General features: G+C 34.4%; 4 protein-coding genes and 3 non-coding genes across 7 annotated transcripts; 3 read left to right on the top strand and 4 right to left on the bottom strand.

The window, feature by feature from the left end:
- Nucleotides 1–46: 46 nt before the first annotated feature.
- LOC135662419 (cytochrome f) lies at nt 47–8593 on the bottom strand. The gene has a single exon (XM_065176659.1). The coding sequence runs from the start codon at nt 6349–6351 to the stop codon at nt 5389–5391; it is 963 nt and encodes a 320-aa protein (XP_065032731.1). The 5' UTR covers nt 6352–8593; the 3' UTR covers nt 47–5388.
- TRNAP-UGG (transfer RNA proline (anticodon UGG)) lies at nt 1334–1407 on the top strand. Its single transcript has one exon. It is a non-coding gene; the product is annotated as a tRNA-Pro (tRNA).
- Nucleotides 1572–1645, top strand: TRNAW-CCA (transfer RNA tryptophan (anticodon CCA)). The gene has a single exon. It is a non-coding gene; the product is annotated as a tRNA-Trp (tRNA).
- On the bottom strand, nt 7245–11275 carry LOC135662415 (acetyl-coenzyme A carboxylase carboxyl transferase subunit beta, chloroplastic-like). The gene has a single exon (XM_065176655.1). It carries the CDS (start codon nt 11204–11206, stop codon nt 9383–9385), a length of 1824 nt encoding a protein of 607 aa, XP_065032727.1. The 5' UTR covers nt 11207–11275; the 3' UTR covers nt 7245–9382.
- A 593-nt stretch (nt 11276–11868) lies between these two features.
- On the bottom strand, nt 11869–13613 carry LOC135662417 (ribulose bisphosphate carboxylase large chain). Its single transcript, XM_065176658.1, has one exon. It carries the CDS (start codon nt 13409–13411, stop codon nt 11948–11950), a length of 1464 nt encoding a protein of 487 aa, XP_065032730.1. The 5' UTR covers nt 13412–13613; the 3' UTR covers nt 11869–11947.
- Nucleotides 13614–13734: 121 nt separating this feature from the next.
- LOC135662416 (ATP synthase subunit beta, chloroplastic) lies at nt 13735–19089 on the top strand. The gene has a single exon (XM_065176656.1). The coding sequence runs from the start codon at nt 14238–14240 to the stop codon at nt 15732–15734; it is 1497 nt and encodes a 498-aa protein (XP_065032728.1). The 5' UTR covers nt 13735–14237; the 3' UTR covers nt 15735–19089.
- A 2123-nt stretch (nt 19090–21212) lies between these two features.
- On the bottom strand, nt 21213–21285 carry TRNAF-GAA (transfer RNA phenylalanine (anticodon GAA)). The gene has a single exon. It is a non-coding gene; the product is annotated as a tRNA-Phe (tRNA).
- Nucleotides 21286–22835: the final 1550 nt, after the last annotated feature.

Here is a 22835-nt window from a genome sequence, read left to right as displayed (position 1 = left end):
TTAAATATATGTTAAGTTCTTCTAAATATATGTTAAGTTCTTCCTCTTCCTTGGCGAGAGCGCACACGCGTTCTGTTCGATCTATTTCTTTATTTCTCCATGAATCGTATGCTTGTTACAATAGCGACAAAATTTTCTCAATTCTAATCGACCAGGCGTATTGTGTCGATTCTTTTGAGTAATATATCTAGAAATACCTGGCGATTCTTTATTGACATCATTTCGGGCACAACTGGTACATTCCAAAATAACTATGACTCTGACATCTTTACCCTTGGCCATGAACCTCCTTTGAATTTTGGATCGGCTTAACTCTTCTATTTTCGATCCGAGCTGAAGAAGAAGAAAAGAACAAAAAAAATCGATAGAAGTTACTAACTAGAAATGGAATTTCTAAGTATTTCGTTGCAATTATCATTTCATTATATAATGATAATTAATATTATATTAATGGAGTAACAATTTTACTAGAATAATAAAGTAATAATTTAATGGAGTAATAATTAAATAATACAATTTCTTTCTAACTCTCAATTGTTCCTATCCTAAATCTCAATATTTTATTAATATTTATTTTATTTATTATTTAAGTTAAATATCTTCTTTCTATGCTATGATTTCGTGGAACTCGCCGTAGACTGGATCCACATTTTCATTTCTGTTCTCCAAAATTCGATCTTCGATCTACCACATTTTTGCTGAGGTTCAATACACTTTTTTCTTTTCCTTCCTATCCTAAAGAACTGAAAAAATAGGGGCGAAATTCGAAATTTTAGTCACGTGGAATTGTATCTCTAATTTTCTTCATTTCTTCGCATATCAATCAATAACTAGAATTAAAAAAAGGGGAATGACAAGGCATCCGGAAATAACCGATTAATTTCTATCAATAGGCCTGCTAAAGACCCAAACCATAGAGTACTTAGCACAGGTGCCACGGAGAGATATGTTTTTATATCTCGCATTGAAAATCCTCCTTCTATTATGGATTGTAATACATATATGGTCAGATGCTGTAGTTCAAGATCATTTGTATTTTTTTACACGGAATTCCTAACTAAACAGGATTCCTAACTAAAATAGATATGTACAATGAAGCAATAGATTTTTTTCTTTTTTTGTAAAAGAAAAAAAATCTAATCCCTTGTTCCTGAGCATTACTGATAAATATTAACTTTTTTATACGTTAGGTTTCAGATGTATATAATTCTTTTATTATATGAAACCAAAAAGAAGAAATGACAAGAAAATTGTATATAGATGGAGGAGAAAATGACGATATGGAAAACAAGACAGGGATTTTGTACAATGAAACTGTACAACAATTTTGAAAAGGGATGTAGCGCAGCTTGGTAGCGCGTTTGTTTTGGGTACAAAATGTCACGGGTTCAAATCCTGTCATCCCTACCTATTACTTCTCCCATGGGCAGTAACGAGGGATTCATTGAGATCGATTAAAATTGGACATAATCTTCCGGTCTTGCATACTATATGTATGCAAGACGTATTGGGGGTAGAAAAATTACTTTTCTTTACAGTACAGTCGTATCTCCTGTCATAAGGATAAGAAAGCGCTCTTAGTTCAGTTCGGTAGAACGCGGGTCTCCAAAACCCGATGTCGTAGGTTCAAATCCTACAGAGCGTGATTCGGTTTATTTGATGTCGAATCACAATAAAATAATTAATAATTTAACAAAACAAAAAGTTGAATTGTAACTTGAATTTGACCTCCTTCCTGCAGGAGGTCAATCAAAAAAAGAAAGAAATATTACTCAATCAAAGGTCCAACTGATCACCACGTCTATATTGTAAATATGCGGTTACGAATAATCCTGCTAAAGTAATAGGAATTAGACCTAAGACGATTCCAAATAGAAAAACTTCAATCATTTCGGTTTGTTTAAGGGGATAAAAAGAAAGGTAAGATCTATCCCTAAATATTAATCTGAATTATCCGTGAATCTCAATGACCAAGAATTGGCAATTGATGTGAGAAAGAACCATAGAATACCCGGAATCTCAGAGAAATATTCGTTTTTATCAATTTTTCATTCAATTCATTTCAAATAAGTCGTATCTTGTTCAAACCAATGAATAGAGCTGAGGTTATAGTTAAAGCAGCCAGTAGAAAACCGAAATAACTAGTTATAGTAAGCATGAAAGAGCTAAATTAGATATGTTCTTTTGCTACATATGTTGATAAAACACTTACCTAAGTTTCAATTTTTACAAAATACGACGGCAAGAAAAAATCAATTGACAGAATTAGTTTAGTTCCAATTGAAAATTCTGGATTCATCAGTCATTATAGATAAGACTAACTAAGAGTGACATAGGTAGAAAAATTCGATTCATCTGCTGTGACATTGACCGATCCTATGATTCGGAATCAACAGATTCATTGTGGAATTTGTGAGTTGAATAAAGTATTTGTGAGTTGAATAAAGTAATAGTAAAAGTAAGTAAAATATAAAGTATAAGTAAAAGTAATAGTAATTAAGAACTGTGCCGTGTAACTTCATTCAAAACTTAAATTACTTATGGACTTATACTTAAATATTAAATAAAATATTAAATAAAATATAAGTAATTTAAGTAATTTTGGAATAAAAGAATTGGATTTGAAAATTCCATTTTAATCATTTCCTTTCTATTTCAATAGGATCTAATCCTTTTTGGAACGAACGGCCTGATACTATTTACCTTTTATTTATTTTAACTCATTGGACTCAGTACAGTAATAGGTTGCTTAATTGCCCATAACATAATATTTCGAATGAAAAGAAAAAGGTGTCCCACGATCTATCGAAAAAAATAAAACCTTTACTCTATTTTTCATTTTTATATTTTTATTCTTTTTTTTCAGGTCCAACTCGATTCAAAGACGAACAACTTCCATTATCCTTTTAGATTCTATATTCTGTCTTTCCATATCATGGAGTTCCATACTTCTAGTTTGGTCAAGAAAGAACCTTTGTTTTGGATCTAATACAATAACGGTTGCATCACGAATATGGATTGTTCCAACTGGGTTCTGTTTCTTTCATGTTCTGTTTCTTTCACTAATATAGTATATACTATTGTATTTTGTATTACAGTATATTTATTGTATTATACGACCAACCAATTACTTGAAATAAAAAGATTTGAACAAAAAAACTTTTAACCAAAAAATGGGTTTATTATAGATTTCGCATACATATAATTGAATTGTGTGAATATTATAATATGCTTCATAAATTATTAGAAACCATCGATTCACGCTTTTCCAAGATCTTTACTTTCTATTATGAATCCAATAATGGAAATCTTATAAGGAATTTGAGTAATTTTCTATTGATCTATTGAATAACATAGAGTTATGCATAGACAAGGAACAAAAAAAGAAGAAAAGAATTATGTAGCATTTCGGTACCGATCGAGACTGCGTTGCTGTGCCAGAGGAAGGATAGCTATACTGATTCGGTATACTTGAAATAAACCTTTGGTACAAAATTGACGATCTCACAAAGATGCAATATCAGTAGTTTTCCATTTACTGATCCCATCTTTCAAGGAATCGATTCCCTTTTTTGAATGTACAAAAATTTGTGGAGCTCAGAATGTCTGGAAGCACGGGAGAACGTTCTTTTGCTGATATTATTACCAGTATTCGATACTGGGTCATTCATAGCATTACTATACCTTCCCTATTCATTGCGGGTTGGTTATTCGTCAGTACGGGTTTAGCTTACGACGTGTTTGGAAGTCCTCGGCCAAACGAGTATTTCACAGAGAGCCGACAAGGTATTCCATTGATAACCGGCCGTTTTGATTCTTTGGAACAACTTGATGAATTTAGTAAATCCTTTTAGGAGGCCCCCAATGACCATAGATCGAACCTATCCAATTTTTACAGTGCGATGGTTGGCTGTTCACGGACTAGCTGTACCTACCGTTTCTTTTTTGGGGTCAATATCAGCAATGCAGTTCATCCAACGATAAACCTAATTTGAATTATAGAGCTATGACACAATCAAACCCGAATGAACAAAATGTTGAATTGAATCGTACCAGTCTATACTGGGGTTTATTACTCATTTTTGTACTTGCTGTTTTATTTTCCAATTATTTCTTCAATTGAAAGAAAGAAAGAGAATAGTAGGAATTCTCTTATCCCATTCGGAAAGATACCATCCTCATAATTATCCATGACTGTTTTTGTCTCTAGCACGACCATTTGAGAAAATGTGGAGGAAAGTAGGGGAAATGGCCGATACTACTGGAAGGATTCCTCTTTGGCTGGTTGGTACTGTAACTGGTATTCCTGTGATCGGTTTAATAGGTGTTTTCTTTTACGGTTCATATTCTGGGTTGGGTTCATCTCTCTAGTAATCGGATAAACCGGATTGTAGACATGAAAGAGTAAGAAAAGAACTCAACGGGACCTTACCCTCCTTTGTCTAATTAGAGCGATAAGGTCCCGTTGAGTTCTTTTCTTACTCTTATAGGAAGATTATGATCTATTCCATAACATACAAATTGGCCAGTCAACATAATCAAAATATTATATTCGTAGAAATGAAATGACAAAACGGATCCTTTGCTCTGATGTTTCAAACCACTCTATTCTTTTGTTTCTTAATAATGTTTTTGAAGAATTGAATCTATTGATTGATTCATAGTCTCTGTTCTTCCTTTCCTCCATAATATTAACTCTTATGAAGAAACAAGAAAAGAGTAATCAATGGATTTTCTGAATAATACAATATTATATAGATTTCTACGCATGAGACATCCTGCAAATAATTTCTATACTAAACTACTAATAGAACTTACTCTATAGAACTTACTCTATAAAACTCTATAATATAATTTGTTTGAATAATTTCTCTTGAATAATTTCTCTAAGTTAAAAGTTTAAGTTAATTGAAGAAGTTCTATTTGCTCAATCAATTATTCCCCTAATCCTTTCTCTCTTTTTGTTTGTCCACAACTTCCTATGAATCTAACCAAAAGAGTTCTGGTGGACCCGGAAAAGAAGGAATGGTAATCTTTGACGAACAGGAGAAAAAATCATTATTATTTCGATATAAGACGACACAAGAAAAAGGATTTTCCGCCCTTTTCTTGTGTCGAATAGAAGACTCGTAAGACTAGTAATCCCTCCTAAAAGGATTTCTTTCTTTCATTTTTCCCATCCTTGCTCTGTATTCTCTTTCTTTGTATGTCTATTGTCTATTACTAAGAATAGGATACAAGTAATGAATTCCAGACATCCCGCAAAACGAAAAAAAAGTATAAACAAAGCAACCAAAAAGGTTTACAGATTTTTTGATCATACATAATTGTATGGATCAAAAAAAATTCGGCGCTTTTTACCAACTTGATGTTAAGGAATCTCTGCACCTAGAAATTCATTTCGTACAATTGAACCTTTTCAAACTGTTTCTTTTTAAGAACCAAAAAAACTTGTGCCAAAATAACAGATGCCAAGAAGAACAAAAGACCTTGGACCCGTAATGGGTCTTGAAGCACTATTTCTGCATCTCCCTGACCAAAGCCTCCCACATTGGGATTGCTTGTTAATGGTTGATCAAGCTTGATGGATTCACCCTCTGAAACAAGAAGTTCTGGTCCTGGAGGTATAATATCAACCACTTGATGTCCATCCGATGCATCAACTATGGTTATTTCATATCCCCCTTTTTCTTTACGTACTATTCTGCTTACTATACCTGCTGATGTAGCATTATAGACTGTATTGTTACTTTTGCTACCATCAGGATAAATCTGACCCCTTCCTCTGTTCCCACCTACGTATATGGGATATTTTAAGAAGTGAACGTCTTTCTTCGTAGCAGGGTCGGGGGAAAGAATGGGAAAGACGATTTCACTATATTTCTGACCGGGAACAGGACCTATCACAATAATATTTCTTTTGTTGGGACGATAACTCTGAAAAGACAGATTTCCTATCTTTTCTTTCAACTCAGGAGAAATACGATCAAGGGGGGCTAATTCGAATCCGTCGGGTAAAATGAGAACAGCCCCCACATTCAAAGTCCCCTTTTTACCATTAGCAAGAACTTGTTTCAGTTGCTTATCATAAGGGATTCGAACAACTGCTTCAAATACAGTATCAGGAAGCACAGCTTGCGGAACTTCAATATCCACGGGTTTATTAGCTAAATGGCAATTGGCACATACAATTCGTCCCGTTGCTTCTCGCGGGTTTTCATAACCCTGCTGCGCAAAAATGGGATATGCATTTGAAATAGATGCCCGAGTTATTACATATATCATGATCGATACAGAAATGGATCGAGTCATCTCTTCCTTTACCCAAGAAAAAGTATTTTTATTTTGCATGTCCAATCATTGATCCCCGAATTTCTACAATAAATTAGATAGGTAGCTAGTATAGTTCCCTATACACGAGTCTGTCATTGTACTGGAATAATTGTACTGGAATATAGGACGAATACCTTGAACAGATAAAAGTATAAAGAATTAAGTCAAATTGAAAATACTTTCTTTATACACGAAGAAAGATTCTGATTTGATTGATATAATAAGATCAAATGAGTTCTTTATTCATTCATTGAATGATAAATTACTACAAGCGAAGGAGATACACGATTTAAAAAAAGGAAGATCCAATATTTCACAATTGTATCTAGAATAACTGGAAAAGTGGAAACAAGACCAGATATAATTTGATCGTTATGATCCAATCCAAAATCGTTGTAGACCGAACCAATCATTAGTTCCCAACCATGGGTCGAGTGAAATCCGATCCATAAATCAGTAACTAAAAGAATAGAAAAAGCTTTTATTGTGTCACTTAAGTTATAGAGGAATTCCTGAACCCAAGAATTAAGAATGACGAGTTCTTCATTACTCAGAATAAAATAACCACTTAGAATAGCGAAACAGATTATATTTGTCGAGAAATGCAAAATGATATGGAGATCATATTCATTGTGTGCTTTGACTAATTGTATTGTTTCCTTGTGTATTTCTATATGAAGTTTTTGTATATGCGTTTCCGGGTACTCCTTTATCATTTCGTCCAATAGGAATAGTTCTTCTAATTCTATGAATCTTTCCAGAACGTTTTTCTCTTGAATATGATTCAAAAAATTTTCGGATTGCCTGGTATTCCACCAATTAGTAACCCAAGGTTCCAGACATTTATTAAATGAGAAAGAGACCCACCAGGGCAAAAATACTATAGATGCGAGATATGGGAGGGAGGCCGATGCTTTCTTTTTTTTCATTTTTTTTTTTCTGTGAATTGAATTGTTAATGAACCTGCTTCATTCGTTGACTCTATCTGATCTGATATTTCTTTGAAGCACGAGTTGTATAACAAGGTATTGACCTATGGGTCTATTCCTTTCCTATTATTGTGTAATAATTTTATTTTTTTTTTGATTTAGAAGGAATATAGACATAGAATAAGAGTTCTTTTCGGATGAAAATGAGAAAAAAAGAAATAAATATTATTCCAGATATCTCAATTGGGCAAATTTGAACCAATTTTATTTTCATTTGTTCCTTTCGATGAATACTCGAAAACCCACTTGAAGTAACGAATCGAGTTTCGAGACGAAAAAACTCCCCCTGGATCAATTAATTCTTTCGAAATGTTTCACCGTCTAACCAGAAAAGGGTATCAATTCCAAATCTTGGGCCTAAAAAGATGAATTCTGTATTACGAAATACATGTTCGGATAGGTTTGATGAATTTATATCTATACTTATTAGATTAGATTCGTTAGTTAGATTAGACCTTTTTCTAGTATAAAAGAATGAAGAAACTTCAGTTGTATTAAAAGAGGAATTAGCAAGTTCCTTCCCCCATCTTGAGAAAATATTTATTCTTCATTTTATTCTTCACTTCAGTTCGTTTCAAAATACTTCAATTGGTACGCGCAAGAAATAGGCCAATTCGGCAGCTTTTTGTTCAATTTCTCGTGGAGTAAAATTCTCATCAGTACGAGTCAAGGGAATGGCTCCTTGGCCTCTGATTTCCATATAAAGGACACGACGAGTATAAAGACCCTCTTTAACCTCTATTCTGATTGATTGGATATCTCTCATAAAGAAGCGAAGGAAGATGCGACGATTTATTCCAGGAAATCCCCAGCGAAAAATACACACTATTCCTTCTTTTCTATCGAATCGGTCATAACCGCTACCTACATTCCACGAAATTGTGCACCACAAATACGAGCTAATGAATAGACCCGCGATCCCGTAGAAAGACATCACGATCCCTTGTGGAAAAAAAATGATTTGCTGAGATGTAAATACGGGTATCAAATTCCTACCAAGATAACTGGAAGTTCCAACCACTAAGAATCCTAGTGAACCTAAAAAAAGGATACAGGCCCAGCAAAAATTACTCGTTTTTCGAGACCCCGTTATAAGTTCTATCCATATATGTTCTGATCGCCAATTCATACTATACTAGATCCAGTGCATTCGATTGGAATTGAGCGAATAACCCAAATAAATTTGACTTTACCTTTCTTGATCCCGAAGTAACTTTCATCAACTAGCACTATTCTGATGTGAAACATTAGGAGAGTAATTGGTTAGATACATTGACTTTCTATTTAAAATATTCACTAATCCATTTTGAACCAGCTATATTCACATATACATGCATTTATGCAGATATCATATATCCGCATAACGATTCTTTCATTTGTGTGTTCGGAAAGAGCCACATATCATACCATATTACACGAGATAAATATCTGTATTATCATCCAGTGTTGAAATAAATTGATAAGATTCGGTCCCATTGGGTCTAGACAATCTTATTTTTTTGGACATGAAGAAATAAGGAAACCATTGCAATTGCCGGAAATACTAGGCCCACTAAAGGCACAAAAATAGAGGGTAAGTTGGGATCTGTCATAGAATAGGTGCCTCAATTTAATATTTCTATCTGTTTTAATATTTCTATCTATTAGAAAGATATCTTCTTATGATATATCTATTACTTATGATATATCTATTATAAGTAATATCAAGCCATTATTATATTATATCAAGCCATTATTATATTATAAATATATTATAAAAAATTATAATAAATATTATTTATTTATAATATTTATTTATAAGTAATAAGTAATATCAACTATAATTCTATATGATTAGATAGAAAATGACTAGATAGAAACTATATATTCTATATTCTAAAACTATATATTCTATATTCTAAAATATAATAAATAAAATATAATAAAATATAAAATAAAAATTATCCGAAACCTCTGTCTCTTATTACAAGGAGAACTTATGTCACCAAAGAAAACACCTGATTACGACGAATTAAATACTTGTTCGCTACAAATAAAATAACTGAATCTAGTGCTATACTTTACATTTTTGAACTTGGATTCAAGGGAAAGAAACCGTGGAGCTGAAATAACTCACCCAGAACACCTTTTAAAAGATTACGTGGTACTATTGGGTCGAATAAACCTTTATGGAATAAATACTCAGACACTTGTGAACCTTCAGGTATTACCTTTTTTAATGTTTGTTCAATTACTCTTTTACCCGCAAATGCAATGTAGGCGTTAGGTTCAGCAATAATGATATCCCCCAACATACCAAAACTGGCTGTTACTCCACCAGTTGTAGGAGATGTAAGAATTGATACATAGAATAACTTTTTATCTGATTGATAATTAGATGAAGCAGAAGATATTTTAGCCATTTGCATCAAGCTCAAACTTCCTTCTTGCATGCGTGCTCCTCCAGAAGCACACACAATAATGACAGGTAGAGATCGATTAGTAGCATACTCGATCAAACGAGTAATTTTCTCGCCTACTACGGATCCCATACTACCTCCCATAAACTGAAAATCCATAACGCCAATTGCTACGGGAATACCATTTATTTGACCTATGCCTGTTTGAATAGCATCAGCTAAACCTGTCCTTCTTTGATAAGAATCGATACGATCTCCATAAGGTTCCTCTTTTGAACGAAAATCAATGGGGTCTATAGATATCATATCTTTATCCAGAGGATCCCAAGTTCCGGGATCAATCGAAAGTTCAATTCTATCTGAACTACTCATTTTCAAATGATATCCACACTGTTCACAAATATTCATTTTTGACTTAAAAAATTTTTTATAATTTAATCCATAACAATTTTCGCATTGAACCCATAAATGTTTGTATTTTTGATTTATATTGAAATCATTGGATTCTACTTCTTCATGGAAGTCGGATTCTACTTCTTCATGGAATTCTACTTCTTCATGGAATTCTACTTCTTCATTGAAATCGGATTCCACTTCTTCATTGAAATCGGATTCCACTTCTTCATTGAAATCGGATTCCACTTCTTCATTGAAATCGGATTCCACTTCTTCATTGAAATCAGATTCTACTTCTTCATTGAAATCATTGGATTCTACTTCTTCGTGGAATTCTACTTCTTCATGGAAATCGGATTCTACTTCTTCATGGAAGTCGGATTCTACTTCTTCGTGGAATTCTACTTCTTCATGGAAATCGGATTCCACCTCTTCATGGAAATCATTGAAATTTTTTCTAGTTCTTTTACTAGACCTACCGCTCTCACTACTATTTCTATTTTCAGTACAAATGAAGTTATAAAAGTAACTGTCACTGTAATTGTTGGTACTACCCGAAATAGAACTATTAATACTGACTTCAAAACGAAGATAACTATCAATGCAACTATTAATGTGATTATTCCAACCAGATTGAGTATCATACATGTAATGATAATAGTAGTGATTCTTTTTCTTAGACCCCCTACTCAAATAACTAGAAAGTTTTTTTTCTAGTTCACTCAGAAAAGAACTATCATTGTCAACCTCAAAAATCTGATTTTCAATATCAAAATATACAGAGTAACTGTCACCATTACTATCCCTAACTAAAAAAGTGTCATCAGAGATCAAACTCCAAATATCCTTGATTTCAAATAAAGAATCAACATTAGTGAAACTATAATTACCACTATGATTCCAACTAGGAATCTTTTTCTTCGTATCGTTCTTCGTATCGTTTAGAATAGGTTGTTCACTTCTACTGGTATGTCCAATACCATCAAGACTATCCATTGATTTACTTAGCCCACACCTAGATTTACTTAGCCCACACCTATGTTCTAACTTCTCGTTAGACAACATCGAACGGAACCACCATTTTCCCATAGAGTCTTTCTACCCCCTATTTGATGAAATACAATACATTCGATGGATAATCATTTTACTTTCACTATTTGATTTCTTATCAGAATTAAGCATACGAATCTAATCCTAATCATTAGGATTGTTAATTAATAACGAGTAAGTATTGAAAGAACGAGTAAGTATTGAAAGAAATGATTCTCCTTTGTGGGAAGCCGAGGTATCACTTCAATATATATTGATAGAATCTTTTTATAAATTTTAAAATAGAAAGACACAGCTTTCTTCCATGTGATGTACAAATTCTCATCGAAAATAGAGATAGTTGTTTATTTCTATAAATAAAGAATAAAGAATTTGTTCTCGTATAATCAAATAATTAAGTTTCTATTTTAACATGGAACGAAAAAGACAATATATAGGATGGGTAAAGGAGCCTTTCCCTTGGCTTGATCTATGGCCTGAAACTAGGAGATATAAAAAAGTCCACCAATCCCAAGGATCCATAATTAATCCAATCCTATGGATCCAACAACAAACAATAGAAGTATTGAGTTGTTTAGTCTTCGATCTTATCTTGTATATATATAGGTAAGATCTGTACATCTGTACATATAAAAGATATATGCAAATACATAGTATAGAATGCTCATTCTTTTTTTTTTTATTCGGCAATCGGCCCAATCTTTTTTTTAGGAAAAGATTGGGCCGACTTTAATTGCAATCAATTAGGAGAACAAACAGGAATTACTGAATTATGCACACTTACTTTTTCTCTTTATCTAGCTTATCTACTGGTTCGAATTCGAATTTGATCTCTTTCCATACTTCACAAGCAGCGGCTAGTTCAGGGCTCCATTTGCTAGCTTCACGGATAATTTCATTACCTTCACGAGCAAGATCACGTCCCTCATTACGAGCTTGTACACACGCCTCTAAAGCCACCCTATTAGCTACTGCACCAGGTGCATTTCCCCAAGGGTGTCCTAAAGTTCCTCCGCCAAACTGTAGTACGGAATCATCCCCAAAGATTTCGGTCAGAGCAGGCATATGCCAAACATGAATACCCCCTGAAGCCACGGGCAGAACACCTGGCATAGAGACCCAATCTTGAGTGAAGAAAATACCGCGACTTCGGTCTTTTTCGATATAATCATCACGTAATAAATCAACGAAACCTAAAGTCATCTCACGTTCCCCTTCCAGTTTACCTACTACTGTACCGGCGTGAATATGATCTCCACCAGACATACGTAATGCTTTAGCTAGTACACGGAAATGCATACCATGATTTTTCTGTCTATCAATAACTGCATGCATTGCGCGATGGATGTGAAGAAGTAGGCCGTTGTCACGGCAATAATGAGCCAAGCTAGTATTTGCAGTGAATCCACCAGTTAAGTAGTCATGCATTACGATAGGAACTCCTAATTCTCTGGCACATATGGCCCTTTTCATCATTTCTTCACATGTACCCGCAGTAGCATTCAAGTAATGTCCTTTGATTTCACCTGTTTCGGCCTGCGCTTTAAAAAGTGCTTCGGTGCAAAATAAGAAACGATCTCTCCAACGCATAAATGGTTGTGAGTTTACGTTTTCATCATCTTTGGTAAAATCAAGTCCACCACGTAGACATTCATAAACCGCTCTACCGTAGTTTTTTGCAGATAATCCCAATTTTGGTTTAATAGTGCATCCCAATAGGGGACGACCATACTTGTTCAACTTATCTCTTTCAACCTGAATGCCGTGAGGCGGGCCTTGGAAAGTTTTGGAATAAGAAGTGGGAATTCGCAGATCCTCCAGACGTAGAGCTCGTAAGGCTTTGAAACCAAATACATTACCCACAATGGAAGTAAACATGTTAGTAACAGAACCTTCTTCAAAAAGGTCTAAAGGATAAGCTACATAAGCAATATATTGATTTTCCTCCCCAACAACGGCCTCGATGTGGTAGCATCGCCCTTTGTAACGATCAAGACTGGTAAGTCCATCAGTCCACACAGTTGTCCATGTACCAGTAGAAGATTCGGCAGCTACCGCAGCCCCTGCTTCTTCGGGCGGAACTCCAGGTTGAGGAGTTACTCGGAATGCTGCCAAGATATCAGTATCTTTGACTTCGTAGTCAGGAGTATAATAATTCAATTTGTAATCTTTAACACCAGCTTTAAATCCAACACTTGCTTTAGTCTCTGTTTGTGGTGACATAAGTCCCTCCCTACAACTCATGAATTAAGAATTCTCACAACGACAAGGTCTACTCGATATAGATTATGCATGAATGAAACCTTTGACAAAAATAAAAATAAAAAAAAAGAAAAAAAATATTCAACTAATATTATCAACTAATTTCAATGTTATGTTAAAATGAAATGGTTCATTATTAGACCATGTATTTGATTCATCAAATACATCATTATTGTATACTCCAAATACATCATTATTGTATACTCTTTGATATATGGCGCAACCCAAACCCAATGTTTGTTTTGCAAGTTTACAATAAAATCAAATGGATCTCCTTCTTATTTTGAATCCAAATACTAAGAAAAATTCACTCTTGACAGTGATATATGTTGTATATGTAAATCCTAGATGTGAAAATAGGCATAATTCATCCTAAAAGGGTATAAAGAATAGATAGGCGGAAATCCAATATCTATTCAAAAAAAAAAAAGAACAATGGCCAATTAGATCGAAATAATGAATCATAAATGGAGTTCGGGTTCGAATTCTATAGATAATAGAATCTAATACGGATGGTTTTTCTATAATGATAGAGAAATGAAAGAGACTTACTCGTGATTTCATGTACTTAATATTTCTTTTGAAAAAAAGAAGGATTGGCTGAACTTGAAAATTGACTCATTGAATGAGTAATTGAATGAGTAAACGATTGAATCGTATTCGGTTGGGTGGTACCAACTAAATCAAGTGCTAACTCCCATTTATTTCTTATTGAATTAACCGATCAACTTGCTATCGGACATTTATTTTCGACTTGGCATGGCACTATTCAAAAAAACTTTCGACATACTTTACTTTAATTATAATTATGAGAATCAATCCTACCCCTTCTAGTCCTGCGGTTTCCACACTTGAAGAACAAAACCTAGGGCGTATCGCTCAAATTATTGGCCCAGTACTGGATGTTGTTTTTCCTCCGGGCAAGATGCCTAATATTTATAACGCTTTGGTAGTTAAGGGTCGAGATACTATTGGTCAGCAAATTAATGTGACTTGTGAGGTACAACAATTATTAGGAAATAATCGAGTTAGAGCTGTAGCTATGAGTGCTACAGATGGACTGATGAGAGGAATGGAAGTGATTGACACGGGAGCTCCTCTAAGCGTTCCAGTCGGTGGAGCTACCCTCGGACGAATTTTCAACGTTCTTGGGGAGCCTGTTGATAATTTAGGTCCTGTAGATACTAGCACAACATCTCCTATTCATAGACCTGCACCTGCCTTTATACAGTTAGAGACGAAATTATCAATCTTTGAAACAGGAATTAAAGTAGTGGATCTTTTAGCTCCTTATCGCCGTGGAGGAAAAATCGGACTATTTGGAGGAGCTGGAGTAGGTAAAACAGTACTCATCATGGAATTGATCAACAACATTGCCAAAGCTCATGGAGGCGTATCTGTATTTGGCGGAGTAGGCGAACGTACTCGTGAAGGAAATGATCTTTACATGGAAATGAAAGAATCCGGAGTAATTAATGAAAAAAATATTGCAGAATCAAAAGTAGCTCTAGTCTACGGTCAAATGAATGAACCGCCGGGAGCTCGTATGAGAGTTGGTTTGACTGCCCTAACTATGGCGGAATATTTCCGGGATGTTAATGAACAAGACGTACTTCTATTCATCGACAATATCTTTCGTTTCGTCCAAGCAGGATCAGAAGTATCCGCCTTATTGGGGAGAATGCCTTCTGCAGTGGGTTATCAACCTACCCTTAGTACAGAAATGGGTTCTTTGCAAGAAAGAATTACTTCTACCAAAGAGGGATCTATAACTTCGATCCAAGCCGTTTATGTACCTGCGGACGATTTGACCGACCCTGCTCCTGCCACGACATTTGCACATTTAGATGCTACTACCGTATTATCGAGAGGATTAGCTGCCAAAGGTATTTATCCAGCAGTGGATCCTTTAGATTCAACGTCAACTATGTTACAACCTCGGATCGTTGGCGAGGAACATTATGAAACTGCGCAAAGAGTTAAGCAAACTTCACAACGTTACAAAGAACTTCAGGACATTATAGCTATTCTTGGGTTGGACGAATTATCCGAAGAAGATCGTTTAACTGTAGCAAGAGCACGAAAAATCGAGCGTTTCTTATCACAACCCTTCTTCGTGGCAGAAGTATTTACTGGTTCTCCAGGAAAATATGTTGGTCTTGCAGAAACAATTAGGGGGTTTCAACTGATCCTTTCCGGAGAATTAGACAGTCTTCCCGAGCAGGCCTTTTATTTAGTAGGTAACATCGATGAAGCTACCGCGAAAGCTATGAACTTAGAAGAGGAGAGCAAATTGAAGAAATGACCTTAAATCTTTGTGTACTGACTCCTAATCGAATTATTTGGGACTCAGAAGTGAAAGAAATAATTTTATCTACTAATAGTGGCCAAATTGGCGTATTACCAAACCACGCCCCTATTGCCACGGCTGTAGATATAGGTCTTTTGAGAATACGCCTCAACAACGACCAATGGTTAACGGTGGCTCTGATGGGTGGTTTCGCTAGAATAGGTAATAATGAAATCACCATTTTAGGAAATGATGCGGAAATAAGTACTGACATTGATCCGCAAGAAGCTCAACAAGCTCTTGAAATAGCTGAAGCTAACTTGAGTAGAGCTGAGGGTAAGAGACAAGCAATTGAAGCGAATCTAGCTCTCAGACGAGCTAGGACACGAGTAGAGGCTGTCAATGTTATTTCCTACTAGTCAAGTCAATACATCAAAATAATAAAGAGAAGTTTTTAAAAAGTTCTTTATTATACACCACATGTTGATTCTGCCAATTGAACACAATCAAGTCTAATCTGATAAAACAAAAAAAGAAGATGGGGTAGAAAAACTTATTAGATATCATTTCATCGACTCCGGTATCTAATAAGTTCTACCTACTATTGGATTTGAACCAATGACTCCCGCCGTATGAAAGCAATACTCTAACCACTGAGTTAAGTAGGTCATTTATCACCACAAAAAGAACCCATCACTTCGGGGATTATAGGTGGAATATTATTTCTAAGCAATACTAATCTGTTCTGTTAAGCGTAAATAAATCTGTTCTGTTAAGCGTAAATAAAATAAATAGATCAGAGAGCTATGATGTGGATTATGGAATATCCATCTTGACAAGAAATTATCTATATGTTAAGATGTCTATGACAAGGGCTATAGCTCAGTTGGTAGAGCACCTCGTTTACACGCGCGCCAATGCTTTTCAAAGGAGCCTATTATGCAATGAACATAATTGATCGTATTGAGAAATCGATGTCTTACTCCATAGGTTCGAGGGAACAAGAGAACAATAGCCTGACAAATATTTGGTTCGGTCCGATTCAGGCGCGAATTCAGTTGCCAAATCAAATAGAACCCGCCATTGATTTGATAGTTGATAAGGTAAATACCCAGCCCATTCAATGCTAGGCATAATGAGTATAAGGGCCTCAAAATAACCTCTTTTCGTCCTATGAACTTTAAGGTGTATGAAGTCTCATATTCGACTGTTGCAGCGGAGCGATAGAGATTCCATTTAACTTAGGTTGATCTAGGCCGAAGGCAGACCTAAGTCAAGATAACCCTTCTTTGAAACACTTTGGTATTGCTCCTAGATCAGAATACAAATAATAAATCAGAGCACATGGAACCATCTCATTATCTTCCTCTAAAGAAAAAATATGGTGGACTAACTGATCTTTACATCAGTTGATGAAAGAGCCCAATGCAACAAAATGCATGTTGGGTCTTTGAAACAGTTCGAATCATTTCGATAATAATCAGTTTGATCTGTTTTACCGAGAAGGTCTACGGTTCGAGTCCGTATAGCCCTAATCCTAATATATTATATTTTTGTTTAGTATATAGTTTAGTGTTTAGTATATAGTTTAGTATGGTTTTCATTTCTATGGGACCAACCAAGTCTAATCCTAAGTCACATGGGTCTAGGACCTATTCTTTTCTTGGTCTTGGGTCTTGTCTTGTATTTGGAGAATCCCCCTAACTAATCACTAATCGTTTTTTGGCAGAACAAGAGCAACCTTATTGATTGATTCAGAGATAATGGAGAGATAACGAATTGGGCCTAAATATATTAACGTTTCTTCTTCTATATTCTATGAGTTGAGTGGGTTTGTGGATTTGATTTGGTCCGTCGAATCATTCGATAATGTGTGATTCTTTCTATTTGAAAATGTTATGTAAATCATTTATGATTCCGTCGATTATACTACTCCACTCTTTGCTATGTTTCATTGTCTAGTATAGGTTTGCTGTAAAACCTTTTTCTTGTAGCGAAATCTAACCCATTGCTTGGTCTTACCATTATATTATTAAGCGTTATTGCCGTAACAAAACAAACAAGTATTTTGGTTCATTCCAAATCGTAATCTTTGTTTAGTATTAGAGATTGGTCCGAAATAGAATGAATCTTTCATTCTAACTCTAATGAAATAACTCGATTCTTCTTATTTATTTCTGAGGAGGTGGGATAGTACAGGTTCCAAGTTTCCAATTTTTTGTATAGAAAGATATAAGTTGTTATATGTCACCTCTCAATTCAACGGATTGAATCAATTAAGAAAAATAGAAATGAAATCTAGGACAAGAAAAAGATAAAAAATCATTCGATGCATTAGATTATGTATTCATATTCGTATCAAATCAATAGAAGCAATGATCCTATACCCAGATTTTAATGAAAAAGGAATACTTCGAATAATATAGAATATGCTAGAAATCCCTAGACATTTTACCCCATATGACTATTGAAAAATTTAAGTTTTAAAAAAAGGAAATGAAATTATTATTATTTCATTATGTTGATTATATATAATCAACATAGTATTCTAATGAATATAGTATTCATAGTATTTAATTATAGGATATTTACTTTACTATATTATAGGGTATTGATATTTATTATAGTTATAGGCATAGGAATAGTTATAGGCATAGGATATTTTAGTATTTTATTACCTTTTTCTAGAGGATAGAGAACCCAAGACAAAGTGAGAGAGTTTTGTTTGTGTAAGAGCATCCTATGTCTACACCATATCTAAATAGAATCGAAATCCAAAATGTAAGTGGGATTCCATTAGATGAATCTTTAAACAAAACATGCCCCACAGCAAACAAACTCTAAACTATGCAGTTTGATTTGATCAAAATCAATTCTTGTTTCGCCTAAGATAAGAAGTTATGGATGAATTGACAATTCCGATTCGAATCGAATAATTCAGCATATTCCACATTAATAGGAGTACATTTATGTTTCTGCTTCACGAATATGATATTTTCTGGGCATTTCTAATAATATCAAGCGTTATTCCTATCTTGGCATTTGTAATTTCCGGAGTTTTAGCCCCGGTTAGTGAAGGACCAGAGAAGCTCTCTAGTTATGAATCGGGTATAGAACCCATTGGGGATGCTTGGTTACAATTTCGAATCCGCTATTACATGTTTGCTCTAGTTTTTGTTGTTTTTGATGTTGAAACGGTCTTTCTTTATCCATGGGCAATGAGTTTCGATGTATTGGGTGTATCTGTATTTATCGAAGCTTTAATTTTTGTGCTTATCCCAATTGTTGGTTCAGTTTATGCATGGCGAAAAGGAGCATTGGAATGGTCTTAACTGAATATTCAGACAATCAAAATAAAAATGAAGGAAAAGATTACATTGAGACAGTTATGAATTTGATTGAGTTTCCCTTAGTTGACAAAACAATTACCAATTCAGTTATTTCAACTACATTGAATGATCTTTCGAATTGGTCAAGACTTTCCAGTTTATGGCCGCTTCTATACGGTACCAGTTGTTGTTTCATTGAATTTGCTTCATTAATAGGCTCGCGATTCGACTTTGATCGTTATGGATTGGTACCAAGATCGAGTCCTAGACAAGCAGACCTAATTTTAACAGCCGGCACAGTAACAATGAAAATGGCTCCTTCTTTAGTAAGATTATATGAGCAAATGCCTGAACCAAAATATGTCATTGCTATGGGAGCTTGTACTATTACAGGAGGGATGTTCAGTACTGATTCTTATAGTACTGTTCGTGGAGTCGATAAGCTAATTCCTGTCGATGTCTATTTGCCGGGCTGCCCACCTAAACCAGAGGCGGTTATAGATGCTATAACGAAACTTCGTAAGAAAATATCTCGAGAAATCTTTGAAGATAGAACTGTGTCTCAACAGGAAAATCGATGTTTTACTACCAATCACAAGTTTTGTGTTAGACGCAGTACTCATACTGGAAATTATGATCAAGAATTGCTCTATCAATCACCATCTACTTCAGAGATACCTTCTGAAACATTTTTCAAATCCAAAAGTTCAGTATCTCCCCATGAATTAGTGAATCAGACAAGGTAAGGTTCTTTTGTGCAGAATAAGAAAGAAAGGGTCAATCTTTAAAAATTTCATTGTAAATTGAAATACTCATACAAATACAAATGTGGGAGAGATCAAGAAGATGCAGCAGGATCGTTTATCTGATTGGTTAGTCAACCATGATTTAGTTCATAGATCTTTGGGCTTTGATTGCCGAGGAATAGAAACTTTACAAATAAAAACCGAGGATTGGGATTCCATTGCTGTCATTTCATATGTATATGGTTACAATTATTTACGCTCCCAGTGTGCCTATGATGTAGCACCAGGCGGATTTTTAGCCAGTGTGTATCATCTTACGAGAATACAGTATGGTATAGCTAAACCAGAAGAGGTATGCATAAAAGTATTTGCCCCAAGGAATAATCCTAGAATCCCGTCTGTTTTCTGGATTTGGAGAAGTGCTGATTTTCAAGAACGCGAATCTTATGATATGTTGGGAATCTCTTATGATAATCATCCACGCCTTAAACGTATTTTGATGCCGGAAAGTTGGATAGGTTGGCCCCTACGTAAGGACTATATTACCCCCAATTTCTATGAAATACAAGATGCTCATTAAATGATAAGAAATTAATGTTTACTTAATACGACTATGACACGATTCCAGATTTCTTTCAAGTGAAGGAATATTTTTACGTTCCGTTCTAGATGAAAGAAAGTAACCGGACTTTAATTCGTATTATGGATAACCTAAAAAAAACTTCATTTATATTCCAAAATTTGGAATAGATCATATCCATTTCGTATGAGCAGAAACAATGGGATGAATCAAAAGAGTTCTGCACTATGAACTTTGTACCGCGCACATAACTTACTTAGATGTAGATGGACCTCGGAAAGTAACGTAAGCAAGAGTGAAGAAATGGAATAAATGTCAAAAATATGAAATGAAGAAATGAAAAGGGATTGGATTTTATTTGTACTGTGTCTGAAGTGCATTCTGTCTATTGCTATCTTTTAACTCCTCTCGACTTTTAAGTTTTTTTTTACTTTTACTTATTTATTTTTATTTTGAATATAGATGAAGACTTAATATTCTTTTTGAATGAGAGAAAGCACAGTATGAAGAAACAAGAAAGAAAAAAGAGACGGGAGCATAATCTCACTTTGTTCTTTACCATAACCATCCATACATATATTTTTTACCAATCCCCCCAAGGGGAGGTATATATATATATACATCTAGATGAGTAAATATGTAACCAATCCCCCCAAGGGGAGGTATATATATATATATATATCTAGATGAGTAAATATGTAATAGATGAGTAAATATATGTAATAGATGAGTAAATATGTAACATCTAGATGAGTAAATACGTATCATGCTCTAGACTATTAACGCCCGATCTATCTCGATTAATTTGTATGAATATCTATCCGATACATTATTTACGTGTCAGGAACCAGATTTGAACTGGTGACACGAGGATTTTCAGTCCTCTGCTCTACCAACTGAGCTATCCCGACCATTTCCCGTGCATCATCCTAGTAGAGTACTTGTGTCTATGTTAATTAAAGGGACTAAAAAGTAGTAAAAAATTTGACAAGTAAGTGTAAGGATAATGATATGGACTGTGAATGATTCAATAATAGAGATTCTTTGCCCATATATGTTCATTTGTACAGGTTCTATCCAAATTGGGATAAGATCCAAGGATTTTAGTTCGGATCCGTTTGTGAAAGAGTAGAGTGAATGAGAAAGATAGTGAATTTTGTTTGAACTGAACCACTGATGAAAAAAAAGAAGAGGATAAATACTTAGGAAGTAAAATAGGCTTTTTATTGGGGATAGAGGGACTTGAACCCTCACGATTTAAAAAGTCGACGGATTTTCCTCTTACTATAAATTTCATTGTTGTCGGTATTGACATGTAGAATGGGACTCTCTCTTTATTCTCGTCCGATTAATCAGTTTTTCAAAAGATCTATCAAACTCTGGAATGAATGATTTCATAATTGAATATTCGATTCTTCCTTCAACTTCCATTGAAATGGATTCATAATAACTCTGAATTTTTCATATTATAATTATATATAATTATAATATAATAGATTCGGGTCATGATTAATCGTTTGATATGGCAGTATGTATACATACGTATTAGGTATATAGGACCATCTTTTCTGTAATTTTTATAGACGGATTCCTGCTACCAACAAAACGTAGTCAACTCCATTCGTTAGAACAGCTTCCATTGAGTCTCTGCACCTATCCTTTTAAATTCTAGTTTTATAAACCTTTGTTTTCTCAAAATAAGGATTTGGCTCAGGATTGCCCATTTTTAATTCCAGGGTTTCTCTGAATTTGGAAGTTACCACTTAGCAGGTTTCCATACTAAGGCTCAATCCAATCAAGTCCGTAGCGTCTACCGATTTCGCCATATCCCCTTTGATACCAAGACCTAGTTGGAATTCCAACTATCCTTTTCATTTATTTTGTTTGTTTGGACCCGTTGAATTCGTTAGATAATGATTTCTATATTGAAAAAGTGTATGCTGCTGTTTGATTTTTTTGGCTATCCCCCATCAGTTCATTTATATTGAATGAACCTTGTTTCAATCAGAAATGATTCTATCATTGATGTATCCGCAATTCAATATGGATAGATATATCCAACATATATATGTTTCTCCCTCCCTTTCATTTTTACAGTGCGATTTGGAATAGTGGAACGGTCGATATTCATTCTTCTTTTTTTTTGTCCTATCTCCTCCTTTTCCGAATCAAACCAGAGGAATGTCTCATTTTCATTTAGATTGTATCTTTATCCTTATCTTTTTTTTTATCTTAGGACCGATTCGCTATAGCTATAATTAACATAATATAAATATATAAAATATAAATATATAAATAAATACATTATGTTGTATATTATAGTTAGATATAGTTAGAATAGTCAGAAGAATAGTCAGAATTATTATTATAGTTAGTTATAGTATATAGTTTAGAAGTATACTATATAACTATATAGAACTATACTATACTATATAGTTATATAGTTATAGTATAGTTATAT

Source organism: Musa acuminata, unplaced genomic scaffold (assembly GCF_036884655.1).
Source record: "Musa acuminata AAA Group cultivar baxijiao unplaced genomic scaffold, Cavendish_Baxijiao_AAA HiC_scaffold_620, whole genome shotgun sequence".
Taxonomy (NCBI): domain Eukaryota; kingdom Viridiplantae; phylum Streptophyta; class Magnoliopsida; order Zingiberales; family Musaceae; genus Musa; species Musa acuminata.
Note: the sequence above shows the minus strand (reverse complement) of the source record. Positions and strands in the feature narration are given on the sequence as shown.